The sequence below is a fragment of the Orcinus orca genome, chromosome 3 (assembly GCF_937001465.1).
Source record: "Orcinus orca chromosome 3, mOrcOrc1.1, whole genome shotgun sequence".
In the NCBI taxonomy this organism is placed as follows: Eukaryota; Metazoa; Chordata; class Mammalia; order Artiodactyla; family Delphinidae; genus Orcinus; species Orcinus orca.
The window spans coordinates 109502596-109519926 of NC_064561.1; the positions used below are offsets into that span (position 1 = coordinate 109502596).

General features: G+C 38.9%; 1 protein-coding gene across 11 annotated transcripts in view; it reads left to right on the forward strand.

The window, feature by feature from the left end:
- Positions 1-17331, forward strand: part of KIAA0825 (KIAA0825 ortholog) — a 402948-nt gene that overhangs the window by 137718 nt on the left and 247899 nt on the right. For all 11 annotated transcript variants that reach the window (XM_033401054.2, XM_049708409.1, XM_049708413.1 and 8 more), the window contains one exon: positions 6125-6235. In XM_033401054.2, coding sequence (XP_033256945.1) covers positions 6125-6235 — 111 coding nt within the window. The remainder of the gene's footprint in view (positions 1-6124; positions 6236-17331) is intronic.

Sequence of the window (17331 nt, forward strand, 5' to 3'; positions counted from 1 at the left end):
TAGGTACGTACACAAAAGAAATGCAAACATATGTCCATGTAAAGATTTGTACACAAGTGTTCATAGCAGCACAAAGTGGGAAGAACCCAAATGTCCATCAGCTGGTGAATAGAGAACAATATGTGGCATATACATACAGTAGAATATTATTCAGCCATAAAAAGAAATGGAGTACTGGGCTTCCCTGGTGGCGCAGTGGTTGAGAGTCCGCCTGCCGATGCAGGGGACACGGGTTCGTGCCCCGGTCCAGGAGGATTCCACATGTCGCGGAGCGGCTGGGCCCGTGAGCCATGGCCGCTGAGCCTGCGCGTCCGGAGCCTGTGCTCCGCAACGGGACAGGCCACAACAGTGAGAGGCCCGCGTACCGCAAAAAAAAAAAAAAAAAAAAAGAAATGGAGTACTGACAGATGCTGCAACAGGGATGAACTTCAAAACCTGCATGCTAAGTGAAGAAAGCCAGACATGTGAGAGCACATATTGTGTGACTCAGTTTACTAGAAACTTCCAGAATAAGCAAATCCACAGAGACAGAGAGTAGATTAATGGTTGTCAGAGGCTGAGAGGAGGGGAGAATGGATAGTACCTGCTAATGGGTACAGGGTTTCTTCTGAGCCTAATTAAAATGTTATAAAATTAGATAGTGGTGAAAGTTGCACAGCTCTGAATATAGTAGAAATCATTTAGTTGTGTACTTAAAATGAGTAAATTTTGTGGTATGTGAATTATATATCTCAATAAATCTGTTAAAAATGAATATAATAGAAATAAATGTATGTAAAATGTAAAAAAAAAAGGTGTCTGGCAGAATGCAAAATGATCCAGAAAACAGAGGTAGTTCTCTTAGCCATTTTGTTTAGATTAAATGACTCCCTTTGTACTCTTCCCTCTAAACATTATTTTTGAGGGAAATCTCTATCAAAAGAAAGAACTCAAATCAAACAGCTTTATGTGTGGTCTTAATAAGGTAAATCATTGGTAAACGGCTAGTTGTTAATTTTGGAGAAGACCAGTGCCCTGAATCTCTGACTAGCTGGTTCCTGCCCTGTACTCTGGGGTCAAGTCTGGTTCAGTCTCTTCACCATATGTCCTGTTCTCAGTCTGCACCTTGTCTGTGTACCACCCAAGACTGACTTCACAGATGCCCCCAAATTCATCCTCCTTTCTACTAAGCAGGGTCTGACAATACCTTCTATTTATTCACTCCTTTTTTTTTTTTTTTAACCAGTATTTACAGTGTACTTTCTATAGGCCAAGCATTGTGCCAGTCATTTTCTAACTTCAAATCATCAGTTTCTAACCTCAAAGAGTTATTTTCATCATAAGAAACACAAGCCAGGGGCAGGAGAAATGCAGGGAACCATACTATACTCCAAGTATCTTACCTTGTGTCTTAAAGTTAATGACATTGAGGCAGCAACTTATAGTCCCAGGGGTAACACTGCTTTATGAAAGAAAAGCAGTGACTTAGAATTATGTTTAAAATGGTGAAGTAGATTGAATTTGGTTATCTCTGCATATTCATGGTTAGTTGGCTATGATTTTAGGGGCATCAGAAAGTCTCATACGTCCTCAGTTATCTCAAGTATTCCAGTGTTGTCTCAATAGTTCAGCTTCAAACCTAATTCTACTTCTTCTGAAGTTATGGTCTTCTCTTGTTATTTTTATTTATTGCGTACCTCCAATGGGTTCGGCACCATGGTAGCCACAGATGATATAAGACATCTGACCTGACCCCTCTGCCCCTGTGGAACTTACATCCTTGGGCTACCTCTATTCCATCCTGGAGATTTATTCCGTTAGCATCATATTATGAGACACATTTCTTCTGGGAGGGCAGCCAAAAGCAGGGTGGCACAACAGAAGCATAAAACCCAGCTAACTCATTTTAGCATATCAGTTTATCTCACTTTTGATGTGCACTGAATTTATTTCATGCTAGCAGCAGCTGGCTACATAAGCTCAAGGAGTCAATCAGTTTTGATAATGAAAAAAGGAAGGAAGGCAACATAATTGTAGATCAGGGACCCAAAAGAGACAGAATCTGGGATAGTGTGCTCACGTCGGGTGGTGTGATCAGCCCAGAGCCAGTATGATGTTAGTAATAGAGAAGGGGCATGATGTTGGAGGAAAGGCAAAGGCAAGGTGTTTCCCCAAATTTATATTTTTCCCTTTAAGCAAAGCTGTCTTTACAGGCCACTAATTTGGAAATGTGAAGAAATGTATTCTGCTTCAACCTATGGACAATTAATTATTTTAAAGGAGTATTCACATTTGATATATCAAAATTCTTTTATGTCTTGTGGAAAATGTAATTCTGTGGCTCATATGATTGTATTTTACTCTCCACTATGATTTATTTAGAGCATCTTCTCTTTTAACTGTATACCAAAACATCATTAGAGGTTATCTAATAGCTAGATCATCATTTCATTCTCCCATGGAGGCTTGTAGGCCAATTTTCACCCTGTTATACTCTCCAGAATAATGAAACTAATTTGGGATCTTGCTGTGGAATTAAATGCTCATACAGATCCCACCCCCTCTGAGACCATAAACATCTGCCGTAATATTTCATTATCGCCAAATAACCTTACTATTACCAGTACAACTCTCAGTGGAGGAAAAGAGTTTAGGGACTGGCAGAAATGTTCTGGGAAGTATTGCATTGCCAATGGTTTGTAGCCTAAGAAATTTTGTCACCAAATAACCATTCCATTATTATTAGATCCTCCATTATTTTTTCTAATCTTGAGAGTAAAACTGTACCTAGACAACTGTTTAGATTATTAGGAATCCCATGTCAGTTCTGAGGTAGTTGTAGACCTTCTTAAGAAGTATTTGCAACTGCCATTATCATACTGATACTACCTTACATTTGTTGAGCCCTTATTATGTACAAGGCACTTTGCTAAAGGCTTTTATGCATTATCTCAATCATCACACTGACCCTGTGAGGTGATTATTATTATCCCCATCTTACAAATGAGAAAACTGAAGCAAAATTAATTGCCAAACAACATTACACATCTAATAAAGAGCCCACCCAAGATACACACCCAGGCTATCTGGCTCCAGAGGTCCTGCACACACTCAGGCAGGTGCATTTATGATCTTTCATGACCCTCCCCTTGGGTATGGAGCAGGCAGCAAAAAGTGAATGTAAAAGGATCAGAGGTAGAGTTAAGTCCTAAGAAGAAGCAAAGCCAAATAAGGGCCTAGTGAGGGATAGAGTGGTGAGAAGGGGAATATTTTAGACAGGGTGGTCAGGGAAGACTTATCAGATAAGGTTTTGAGCTAGAGCCATCTATGGAGCCAGTTGAACATGGCAGAGAGGGCATTCTAGGTAAGGTATTCATTCTTGGAGAAATAAGGTATCCCCTACCCCCTGCAGATAACTGGACAAATGGGGATTTATGCAAAGGGCTCAAAGAGGTAGGTGGAAAAGTAGGCAGAGGCTATGATACCACAGCCTCTAGTTCCTCCTTCTCTCTCATCAAACCCAGCTCTTGTCCTATCCTTTTCCCCAAGTACGTCACTTTCTTTGAGACAGCCTTTTTTTCCAGACTCCTTAACTGTACCTCCTCTCACATTATACCAGCACCTTCCTCTTCCTAGCTCCCTTGCTACTGCGTGTCCCTCTCCTGCACCCTCACTCTCTTGGACTCTCTGTTCAGCCTCTGGAACACTGTTGGCAAAAATCACTCAGCTGTGCTTTTGTACCCTTTGACAATCCTACCCCTTGTCCTGTCTCTGGGTAGCTCCCTCTTTCATCCTTCTTCACTTTGGCCAAACCCTCCACCTTGTCCCATCCCACTAGTTGCTAGAAGGTGGCCTTCTCCTTTACTTCTCTGAGAAACCCAGACCATCATGTATGTACTTTAACTTCTCATCTCCATTCTTAATAATTATCGTGATTCTTACTTACCTTTATATCCTTTGACTGGTGATCAGTGAGTCTTTTTTCCCAACCACAGCAAATCTTTTAACCTGAGCTCTTGATGACATTTACCTCCTACGCCATGGCTTTAGTCTCTGGTTCTTCTCCCCAAGACTCTCTTGTACTAAAAAATATTCCATCTTTATTACTGTGCCTCCCTTCTAAAATAGAGTTTGTGCTCATTGTGTCCACTTTTGCACCTACCATTTACTCAATATACTGCAGCTGCCCTCATCATGCTAAACAAACCACATGGGCTAGGTCATCCATGCAGACCCAATTGCTAACTTTACAAGTTTTATCCCTCCATTCACTTACCCTCTCTGCAGCTTATGACACTATTGGCCATTTCTCTAACCCTAACATCACCTTCTCCTGGCTCTTTGCCTACTTCTCTGATGATTCCTTCTGCTTCATTTGAGTGCTTCTTTTTCTCACCTCACCCTTTAAATGTTGGTGTGTTCCAGAGTTCCATCCTTGTCCATCTTTTCATCTTACACTGTTTCTTTGGTGAATTCACCCATTCCCATGGCTTCACCATTATGCTAGTGACTTACATATCAGTATCATCAATCCAAATGTCTCTTGTATATGCTGGATCAGTAAATCCAAATTCCTATTGGAGTCTGCAACCCCCTCAGCATATCTAAAACTAAGGAAAGCACCTGCAAGTCGTCCAGACTTCTTTTATCTTAACCCTTCTGCCTTCTACCTCCTCCCTTTTGCTGCCTCCAACCCCATATCATTAGAGAATGAATATTGTTAATTCTATTAATTTTATTTCTTTTTATATTTGTCCCATACACACGATCTCTTATGCTTCTTACTTTGGTTTAGGACTTTGTCTTCTTCTGCCTGGTCTACCGAAATATCATCTTCATTATCTCCCTTCCTCCGGCCCTAATCTCCAATCAGCTCTCCTCACTAGTGCACAAGTGAGTTTCCTAAAATGTAAAATAGCTGATAAAACTCCTATGCTATAAACTCTTCAGTGATTCCTCATTGCTAATACAAAGTCCAGACTCCTTAGAAAAGCATGTCCTGGTGTCCTGACCTAGCTCATGCTTGCTTCTCTAGTTCACACAGTGGAAGGTATGGGATGGAAATAGGACAGCCTCATTTTGGAGCCTATTTATGGAATTTTGTTCTATCTGAAATTTAGTGAGGAAATGGCTTTCAAAGAGGAGATGATCTATTAAAAATCTAAAAAATGTCAACATATATTTAATTAGAAGGTGTTCTACTTGGCGAGACAAACAGTGGAGAGGCAGGTCAAATTTGGAAACGTGAGGATACAAGAAGCAGGCTGTAGGATGAAAAGAGAGGGGTGGGTTTTCAGAGTCAAATTCCGTTCTACCTATTATTTAAAAGATGCTATTGCTACTGTACTTTAGATGAAGAGAGATAGCACCACTTCAAACAATTCTATTTCTAAAATGTTCCCAGTTGTGACTCTTAACTCCATGTAGGCAAATATAGTCTTCTGTTATTATAAAAATTTTATTAGCCAAGCTATCTACTAAAGATTTTATGTAACAAATCCTTTCTTATTACCTCAAGATTTATTGTTGAATTCGGGCCAACGTAGAAAAACGTTATAGTTACTTCTCCAAAGATAGTTGTAGACCAGATATTCTGGCCAAATTGTTCTAATTTTGAAATCACAGTCGTATATTTTACAGTTAAATTCTTCTTTACCCGCCTTCTGTAGGCCCTTAGGAGCACACAAAATTAATTGTAAATTCTCATTAATTGTTTAGTATTTATAAATCACTTTAAAGAGTAAAAAGAGGTACCTTTATGCTAAACATTTTTGCATTAACGAAGCAAAAATGACAAAATATTGACATTTATTGGATTCAGGTTGAGGGAGGGAGACATACGTGGTATTCATTTTACTATTCTTCATACATTTATTTTTGACAAATTTTATAATGGGAATTTTTAAAATTAAATGATAATGGTATTGTCATACCTTCCCAAGTGTAAGGGTTGTTGCAGAGAGGCCTCTGAATCACTTATTAAGTTGTAAATACCAAGTGGATGAAGTGGGTGCATTGTCCATTCTAGCACAATATTGTTTTGTGTAAAATCATTAACTTTGAATACTAAGGAAAAATAAATTTTGATGGTCTTCATAGTTAATGTCCCCTGTATATTCTGAAATAATGATTTTTATTTCCCTAGGACTTTTCAGCATGGCATGGACGATTCTGCCTCAGATTCCTTAAAGCCATTTTTCAAGCAACCATTGCATTGGCTTTCTTGCATATCACATTTCTGCCCTTCTTTACTCAGGTGAGAACCTCTAAAAACTAGACCATCTATAATTCTTTGATTCCTTTGAAGTTTAATAGAAACTTTTATCCATGGAGGTAAATACATCTTACAAAAAGAAATTAAAACTTTTGACACTACACAGGTAAGTAAAGAGTATATTTCTTTCTTTAGCTCAAGAATCCAAGATATAGGCCTCATAATCATTCCACTAACATAGTTTTACTAAAGTAACGGAAAAATGTGAATTTTTGGAATTTAGTTTTATTTTAGCTAATTGCCTAGCCATTTTAAAATTCATCCTTCTTGATCTATGACTGGGGATTTGACAGTTCTCCAGCTAATTGTCAAAAAAAAGCAGTAATATGGGATAATTCATGTGACTAACTCAGAGCCTGAGGAAAAAGTTGAGAGAGGAGTAACTTTAAAAATTATGAATAGGGTCTTTCACTTTTATTATTTAATTAATGGCATTTAAACATAAGAAATATCATTTAAAGCAAGAAATGTACTTCCAGAGTAATTTGATGACATTTTGTGGCATTACGTGGAATGTCAGATTGATTCTTTGCTGAATATATCATAGGAAAGTAGCTTTCCTTGGTATCTGTGAATAAATATATCATGTATAGCTGTAGGAGAATATTGTTAATCCCTACACATTCTTGATTCATCTTAGAAATACACTATTAGTGATTTCACTATCTAAATTGACTGACTGTATCTCTCTCTTGAGGAACAAGAGTCCTGCTCGTAAAAAGAGGGTATGAAAACCTCATACACAAGTCTCTATAGACACAATAAACATATACTGTTTACCTATCATGTGCCTGTCCTCATATACGTAACGGGAAATCCAAGATCAGTGAGACATTTGCCCTCCTACCTTCAAGGACCTCAGAGTATTGTTGTTACTTCACTTACATATAAAACATTTTCAACATCTATGAACAATTCCTTATGACTGATTCCTAGAAAGGGTACACTCTGGGACTTCCCTGGTGGTACAGTGGTTAAGACTCCACGCTCGCAATTCAGGGGGCCCAGGTTTGATCCTGGTCGGGGAACTAAATCCCGTGTGCCGCAACTAAAGACCCAGCGCAGCCAAATAAGTAAATATTTTTTGAAGAAAGAAAGAAATGGAACACCCTTAATACTCTGTCACCTCCATACACTGCAGCTGTCATGTAAATACCTCTTACGTCTTTAAGGATTAAATAGCTGACTTTAATATTCGTTATTGCAAAGGTAACACATTAAACAACTGGACCTTTTACAGCGTGAGTTAAACAAACATGTTTCATTTTGATGAGTTCCCAAACTTCTAAACATATTTGTTCTCCATGTTACTATCACATCTGTTTAATCTTCTTTTTTTTTTTTTCCGGTACGCGTGCCTCTCACTCTTGTGGCCTCTCCCGTTGCGGAGCACGGGGCTCTGGACGCGCAGGCTCAGTGGCCATGGCTCACGGGCCCAGTCGCTCCGCGGCATGTGGGATCTTCCCAGACCGGGACACGAAGCCGTGTCCCCTGCATTGGCAGGCGGACTCTCAACCACTGTGCCACCTGTTTAATCTATTTTTATTGCCTGCTTTTATCTTACTCTATAACCAATGGAGTTACCTCTTTAAGCATAGCTGTTAAGACTTCCACCTCCAGGCTTGCTCTGTTCAGCCCATCTAGAGGCCTGGGAAGTCAGTGTGTAAATGGGTTTATCTTTCAAATAGCTTCTTATATTTAATTTCTTTCTCTTTTCTATACCTAAAGCAAACGTAAGTGTAATAAGACTTTTCTTTCTTTCTGCTTGATTGTAACCATCAATCTTCACTATTATCCTAATGCAAAGATTAGAACATGGTGGTGACTGCTCAGCCCACAGTGGAAATGCAATTTGATACAAGGTTTTTGGAGAGCAATATAATAAAACTGTATCAAAAACCTTAAAAAAATGGCGCAGTGGTTGAGAGTCCGCCTGCCGATGCAGGGGACACGAGTTCGTGCCCCGGTCCGGGAAGATCCCACATGCCGCGGAGCGGCTGGGCCCGTGAGCCATGGCCGCTGAGCCTGCGCGTCCGGAGCCTGTGCTGCGCAACGGGAGAGGCCACAGCAGTGAGAGGCCCGCGTACCAAAAAAAAAAAAAAAAAAAAAAAAAAAACACTTAAAAATATTTATGGCCCTTTATCAGCAATTCCATTGCTAGGAATCAATCATAAGGAATTAATCAGAGCTGCTGAGAAAGTTTTATATGCAAGGATATTCATCGAAGCATTATTTGTAAAAGGAAAACATGGAAATAAATGTCTCACAGTATGGAACTAGACAAATCACCTATGGATTAGCCATGCGATAGACTACTGTGGCGTCGTTAAAAAGGTTGATTTTGAAAAATATTAAATGACAAATCATTGTGATTTATACTCAAAGGAAAACTGCAGGTTAGTAATGTTGTAGTAATCAAAGCCAGCCCAGTTTTTAGAGTGATAACTGTGAACCTGACATGCCCAGTGCTTCATGTACATTATCTTTTTCAAACCTCACACCAGTCTTTGAAATAAGTACTCATGTGCTTCTTTCATGGAGAGTAAAGTGATGTGCAGGTAGCAACTTTCTGAAGAGAACAAATCTGGGAGGCAGACTCTGAACCTCGGCTTGTCTGCTTCCAAAGCCCGAGCTCCTGACAGCTGCATCTCCACCTTTCAGAGGGAGAGCAGTCCAGGATGACGTTAACAGTCATGCAAGAAAAATCTAAGATTGTCAGTTATTCATTATGTAAAGTCTCTTTATCGTTCCACTTGCAGGAGCCCTGATATACTAATGTATAGTGTTTATCTCCAAGGGAGGGATCTAGTAGGCAGATTCCCCAAACTTGCATCATATGGGAGCCCCCATTTCCCAGGGGATGAACAATTATTGCAAGATGGCACACAATTGAGAAGTGTTGAACTATGCCATACTTCTCTACACATAGCATTTTAAAAGTATGTAGAGAAAAACAAATATTGAAAGGATATAAAAACTCTATGCTAGGGGCTTCCTTGGTGGCGCAGTGGTTGAGACTCTGCCTGCCGATGCAGGAGACGCGGGTTCGTGCCCCGGTCCGGGAAGATCCCACATGCCGCGGAGCGGTTGGGCCCGAGAGCCATGGCCGCTGAGCCTGCGCGTCCGGAGCCTGTGCTCCGCAACGGGAGAGACCACAACAGTGAGAGGCCCGCGTACCGCAAAAAAAAAAAAAAAAAAAAAAAAAAAAAAAAAACTCTATGCTAGAGAGCTTATAGTTTATATGTTTATATGGTAGGATTGTAAGCAATTTTAATTTTTATCTGGGCACTTTCCAAATTTCCTATAATGAAAACAGCTTAATTTTATTAAGATTAAAAAGATTTAAAAGAAACCTCATTTTTTTAAATGCTCTTTGATTCACATGTAACCACTCTACAGAGGATTTGTAACCACTCTACAGAGGATTTCTAGCTCTGGGCACTTCCTTTACCCCAACATTCTATGTCCGGCTGCCCATATTTCTTGAATGACCCACTTGTATTACTGGAAACCCAGCATAATGTCTTCAACAGATCCTTCTTTTCACTCTTCCCTTGTCCCCTAACCATGGTGTCTTTTCTATAAGGAACACATCCTTCTTAAACACTTCAAGGGTAGAATCTTGATTCTGCTTTCCATATTGAGCTGCTTGTTGCCTATTCCTACTGTATTATCATGTTCAGTTGATTCGTTCCCACAGTTCTCTTAGAAGCAGTCTTTCTCTACAACCCATTGCAACAACCTTGGTCCATCTTACTATTATTTAATATGTTTTCAAAACTGTTTTTGTTATACCGTTCTACTGCTCAAGAACCTACAGTAGCTTCTGCTTCTCCCACACTGCCTGGCTTGTTTCCTGGAGCACCCAACACTCTTCTCCGCTCCAGTTGTCAGTCTTCTCTCTTGTCTTTAAGACACAGTTATTCTACAATTTTAACTTTTATTTATTGCTTACTCTCAACTTTGAGCCTTTATTTATGTAGTTTTCTCTCCTGAAATGCCTTTGGTTCTCTATCTTGCCTTTTTAAATTTTCCATGCAAGTACAGTATGAACCCTTCTACCCTAACTTTCTGACAGTTATTCTCTCTAACAGTTCCATATAATCTGCACAGAAAGACATGATCCATGTGATTCATGATCCAACATGTTCAGAACAGAGGAACCCAGGATAGCAATAAAAGTAGTTTCAAAATAACTCAATTTATTGATTTGCATTTGTCAAGCATTGCGATGGGAATACCTAGACCACCATCATGTGACCTTAAAAATCTTTACCTTTCCATCCATTTCCTCACATAAATCAGCTGTTGCTGTGTGTTTTTCACCCTTAAATTATCCTCCAAAACTCCATTCCTCACCTTAGCAACTAAAATGAACTGTTCAGGGAAATACACATGGGTTGAATGATGATAAACTAAAAATATATTATGCTTTTTTTTTGGGAAAGGGTGAGGATGAGACTAAAATATTTAATATTATGATGTATCTTAGTAATTTAGTCACCTATTTGCTCATTTATTTACACCTGTGCATTGTTTCAGAAAGATTTAAGTTGGCTTTTAATAGTATTAAATATATTAAGATAATGAATTAAAAGTAGGTGAGAAGGAAGAAACAGAGCAAGGGGGACATGAAATTAAGACTTACAATAAGAGTTAGAAATGCATAAATAGTTGTATGCACCGTTAATTTGTCTATAGGGTTACTAGAGAATGCCTACCAAGTATATAAATTGGTAAAAATAGAATTTTTTATGTTCTCCTAGAACTCCTGGAATAGAGTTTAGAAGAGTTTGCTTTAGGGAAAATATATGTATTTTCAAAGCAATAAGTAAAATATACTATATTCATTATCCCTAGCAGTGTTACAGGCTAACAATGTGAGTTGATTTAGAAAGGGTAATCAGTTTCATGCTAGATTAAACTAAGGTATGTGGAGAATATATTCATCTCAGTGTTAATACTATGACAGCACACTGTACTTTCATATAAATGTTCAAGAAAGAATACTATCTTAGTCAATTATACTGTTGCATTATAAAGTTTTTTTCTTATTATTTTCCCAACTTTCATCATCTTGTGGTTCTTTCAGTAGTTCCAAATACTTTTCAGGTCTTCCTTAGCTAAGGAGGTCATAACTGGACACTGAATCCAAGTAGCATAATCAGTGTGAGTGAACAGTCCATTCATTTTACACTGCTCATTTTCTTTTATGATGACATGATGTTTTGATTCATGGCCAGTCCATTCTGAGCTGTGGATATTTCTTTCTACTATGCTTTTGTTTCCATTATGGTTTTACTCAATGTAATCCTGTTTTGGACTTATATGCTTTTTTTCCCCTCCCTAAATATTAAGCTACCTTTGGCTTCATTATATTATATGCTATGTGGATCTTCCCATTTATGCAGTTTACCAAGATGTGTTCATTCATTCTTTCAATAAATGCATTTTAAAATTTTTCTCCAAGTAAGGCATATGCTAGGTATAAGTGGTGAGGGAAGAGATAGCCAATAAAATTTCTTTGCAGGTTCATCTACTTTGACCTGGCTATTAAATATTGAAAATCTTTAGCATTCTATCATAGAACGTTTTGTAGGTGAACTCACACATGTCTGTGGTTTCATGTACTTTTTAAGTGGCCCCCAATTCAAATCTCTGCTTTCAGTCTCTTCTAGGACTACAGACCTATATATTCATGGATGTGAATCGTACATGAATGTCTTCCTCAGGTTTATACCTGGTGAGCACAGAGACACCTCAAACTCAACATGACAAAAACTGAACTTAGGATACTCCCCTCCAAATTGATCCTCTTTCATTTTCCCCCATTTTGACTAATTGTACCTGCATGTGATTGTATAAGGCAGAGACCAGAAGGCAACCGAATACCTCCCTCTTTCTCTTCTACTAGATCCAGTTCATTACTAACTCTCGTTAATTTTAGCTCCTAATATCTGTTCTCCATAGTACCACCTTCGCCTTAGTGCATCACCTCTCTCCTGACTACTGCAGTGGCTCCTTGGTTTCCTCCCGTGTATATGTTGACTCCAATATTCTCCAAACTAAAGCCAGAGACTTCTCAAACCAAAATCTATTTTCAAAACTAAGTTTTATCATTTCACACTTATAGCTCACAGCCCTCCATGAATTCCCCTTCATCCTTAAGCATACACAAAAAATTTACCATGGCCTGTAAAACCTACATAGATGTGGCTTACCCTCCTCTGCAACCTCTTCTGATACCACACTACCCTGTGATTTTGCTCCTCACACATTAACCTTTTTCACATTTCCTTGCCATGAAATGTACCATTCTGCCACAGGATCTTTGCACATGCTTTTCCCTTTCCCTGAAAGGTCTTCTTCCCCTTTCATCTAGTAATGTCAATGTATCTTCCTATCTCAGTTCCAGTGTGACTTCTGTAGGGAAGCCTTTCATCAACCCCAAAGACTAGCTTACTTCTTCTCACTACATCTTCTAATAGCATCTTTTGCTTTTTCTTGATTGAGTTTTTATGGTTGTAATTTTATCTTTATTTGTATGACCATTTAAGCCATGCATGGATTCCCTGCTGAATTCTGTAAAAACAATGGATTTGTTTTTTACTTACTGTTGTGTCTCCATGGCCTTGCACACAGAAATCAGCCAACAAATGGTTTAATGACTAAGTGAATTAAGGAACAAATGAGTTATTGTAGTATTGTTTCAGATATTGCCACATTAAATGGTACTTTTAACTCTTTTCAAACATTTGATCTGAGTGGTCAAGCTCAGTGATGGGAAGAAAGCTCTTGTTGGGTAGGTGGCTTCTAGTATCCTCAGGAGAGAACATCTGGGGAGGAGGACAAAAGAGAACTTTGGTCTCCCAGCTGCTGCTGTCAGGCTGTTCCATAGGACTGAAGAGAAAAGCTTAGAGAACTTGTACTCTGATGCGGTGCCAAGCTTTGACCTGGAGCCAACAGTCAGGGGAGAAGTAATGGGAGCTTTTGAACACCAAAGCTCTAACATGGCTGTTCCAGAGTGTGGATGGACAAGCAGCTGGATATCTGAAAAGATTTTCAGAGTAAAAGTCATATGTTTGTGGAGCAGTTACTAAAAGAAATGAAAATGTCAGGTGAGCTGGTTACTTGATATAGCTAGATATTTCTACATATCTTTCCTTTTCTATTATGGTTTAAAGGTATTATATAAATAAGAATATAGCAATGGAACCAGCAATGAGATAATAAGAAACAACTATAGATTTTCACATTAGACAGACAAGGTTTGCAGACCTGTATAGTTTTGTGATTTGGAAAGTTAGTTAAATAGTTTATATTTTTGTGAGGAAGTTAAGACATAAATACAGTATGATCTTATTGATCTACTTGAAAACAGCACATAATACCATTGTCTACTTCCCCCATCTTGAAACATCTTCTTCCCTTAGCTTCTGAGATATTCTTATGGCAGAGTTATGAGGATTTAATTAGCTAATGTGCCTACAAGGCACCCATCATGTAAGTGCTTACTAAACAATCATTCAGTACTGCTGTGTTAGTAAAGAGCTGTATGTTTCAGAAAGTGGAAGGTCTTATCAATTATCCAAACATGTTAAAAGGACCAGCTCCAAGTATGATAAAGTGGAAAGAATATTGAACTATTTTCTCATTGAGTCTCTGCACTTATCAGAAGTGTGATGCCAGGGGAGACCTTTCTTGAACTCCTGTAACAGGATATTTATTATCTGGTAGACAAGGACCAATAGTAGTTAAAGGCTCCAGAGAGATAACTTCTGCTCCTCTAAAGGGATGGTTAAGTGATTTAGTAGTCTCCAGTGTCTTATTGACTCAGGTGCTAGAATAGCACTTCTGGGGGAGTCCAAAAGTGATGGCTGACATGTAATATCAACATTATTTTTAAAATTAAAATTAGATTCTTGTGTATTTTTAGAAATAAGGTACACTAACCTGTGTAACACTAAAGTGTGGAGCTAGGGCTCTGAGTTTGGGGCACTAATATATCTTTGGGTGATTTTCGAGAAATGGGGTCATCCCAAGTGAAAAAGTTTAATTTACTAAAATCAAGAAATAATTCACATCCTCACAGGTTGAATGCCTATCCTTTAAGTTGCATACCAGGTAGTGTGGATACCATCAACTCTGAAAAACTGAGACTCTTTAAGAGTATCAGTTTACCTCAGTGGACAAAGTTATTAAAAATCAAGGCAAATCCTATATATAAACATGCAGGTGAATCCTGTCTTATTTCTATTTATTGAATCATCTCTAATTATAAATATCATAGAGACATGGCTATACCCATTATAGAGATTAAAATGTATGCAAACATTTTCAATGTTATAACTACATATATTTTGCACATTCTTGATTAAAGTGATGAAGAAAATACTTTGGGTTTTTGTTTTCCCCCCTCAGCTTTTTTCCCCAGGTACTAAAGAGAAAATGTTAGAACTGTTTTAAGTATTTGTCTCCCCAGAAAGATTTGGAAGGATTAGTTTTGGAAAGGCAAAAGTAGTATAGTAGTACGGAGCTTTTCCTCCTCTGCTTTCATTATCCCACTTTAGGGCTTTCACTCTCAGTTTCTCTTTAGTTATGCCCTTGCCTTTGTTCTCTGAATCATGTAACTTATGGTCTCTGGCATAAATTTGGCCCAGTAATCCGTGACAGGAACCATCTGGTCAAAATCAGTCCCTAGATACCTTAAATAACATGGCTCCAATTTGGGAATCAGCCTTGAGACCACAAACCCGAGTTTGAGTCAAAAACATGGTATCCTCAATCAGGAGGTTGAATAGAGCCAAACATCCTCAATGCTGGAAAATGCAACTTACCCACCAAATATCAACCAGCTTGAATGGAAGGAAACATGGAGTAGTGGAATAATCATGGGTTCTGAAGTCAGAAAAACCTGGATTCAAAGTCCAGTTGCCATATTTATTAACGAAATGACCTTGGACTATTTTCCCAATATTCCTGAAACATACATTAAGTGAGATGAGTCCTAAGTGTCTCCATGCATGTCTTATTTTGCATTTCCCCAAGAAGCAGACCCTGAGACAAGGATTGAAGTGAAATTAGTTTATTTTCTAAGTGACACTAGAGGGGAATGAATAAGTGAGACAAAGAAAGAAAGACAGCAAATAAAGATTAGTGTAATCAAGCCAACTACCACAGGAGTAACTAGAACTTATACCTTCAGGGGAAATTCTTGGAGCCAGTGGCAAAGGCACATCTCAGAGTTTTCCCGCCAGGGCAACAAGGATGCTGAGGAATTTATTAGCAGTTTTCATCCATCGTTGGTTGAAGGCTGCTCTGGAGGTGTTAATTTGCTGGCACTTCCAACCTGTCTTGCTGGAAGGTAGAGAAATGCAGGTTCTGACAGCAAAAGGCCGGCCATTGTCAACTGAGTGGTAAGGGCAAGAGGATGTGGGGACATTGACATTTGTTCTAACCCTTGCACCACTGAAATCCACTCATTATTGATGTTAAGTTCCCTGGGCCTTATCATTGATTCTTCAAGGTGATGGCTGGTCAAAAAAAAAAAAAGTTTTATTATGGTTGAGTTAATGGGACAAGTTAGAGTGTCTCCTGCTTCCATTATTCCTGAGTCTGCAAATGCTAATCATCATTACATTCCTCTACCACTTATTCTAGCTTCCCCTTACCCTCGGTCATCACATCTGCTTGCATATGTTGCTTCCCTAGCATAGACATAGACCTTCATCCTCGAGATGTTGAACCATAACTACCATTCCCTTATCAGAATGTGGTTACTTTGGTCACCTATTTACGGTTATTACCAGTCATGAGAGCATCAAGAGATGCCCTGGTGAATCCCTTGAGTTACAGACATACTCCTCCCTGCTCCCCATATGCAGTAGCAACCCTAGCTCCTCAGTGATAATCAGGGTTATTACCCTTACCAATATAGTAGCTCCTTTCTTCGCCTGCTAGACTGCTGGCATGGGAATCCAAAAATAACTAGAAGGCAGCTATAACATTAGGTTTAGTGGATTTATTCATGGTCCACTGGTAGAGGTGTGCATTTTCCAAGTCACCCCACCACAGAAACCAGGACCTCCACTCACCCAGAGCCTATGGGGAGTTATGGGAATGGAAAACACAAATTAAATTCCTAGTGGATAATCAGGAACTCTGGTGAGGAGGTGGCTTCTAGTATCCTTCGGAGAGGACTTTCAACCTGTGGCTCCTGGACCCATATGGTTTTTCTCTTAGGGACATAGAACCATATAATGGCTGTTCATTTAAAGTAAATACCAAGTGTTGAAGAACAGTGCCCAACACTGCTCGGTGTTATCCCCAAGCTGTGCATTTCAGAGTCCATTCCAATGTTCCCCTAGTCTGACAGCTTCTGCATGTTAAGTATATGGTAGGAGCAGTGACTCCCAAGGTCATGTGACCTGAGCAGTGAGGCTGCTCTTACTGCAGTCTGAACCTCCTACAGAGTCTTTGCTTGCCCTGTGCCCCACACACAACTGTGGTTGGAAGTCAAGCCATAGTGTACTGACAGGGCTAAGATTTTATAAATTTTCTACTGCAGTGTGAACACATACTAAAAAACTGCAGAAATTACAAGTGAACTACTTGATAAGTTTTCATAAAGTAAACACACCCAAATACAGGTAAGATTTTGAACAATGATTCTCTAAAAATAATTTGTTGGTTTCATAAACTAATAATGACTGAACCCCAACATTGCCTGGATTTGAAAAATTCCTTAGGCCTTTTCATGCCCCAGAAGTGCAGCACTAATTAGAGTATAAGCCTGATATAACCCAGCCATAAATTTGTCCTGTCTCCTAATACAAGATTTATGCATTCCAGTGGATTTATAAATTTTGTTCTCTTCTTTGTATTATAGTGGAAGTCAACATGTACATATTTGATACATATATACATATATTAAAAATTTCCTTTTCTGTCATTTTTTGTAAGGCTAATCTCACTTTCACAGCTCCTCCAGCTCAAAGGATGAGGGAACATATGCTTCTCCATATGCCCAGTGCCGACTCCTCAACGCATTTATTACTCGGAGCTTAGTGACTGAGGAA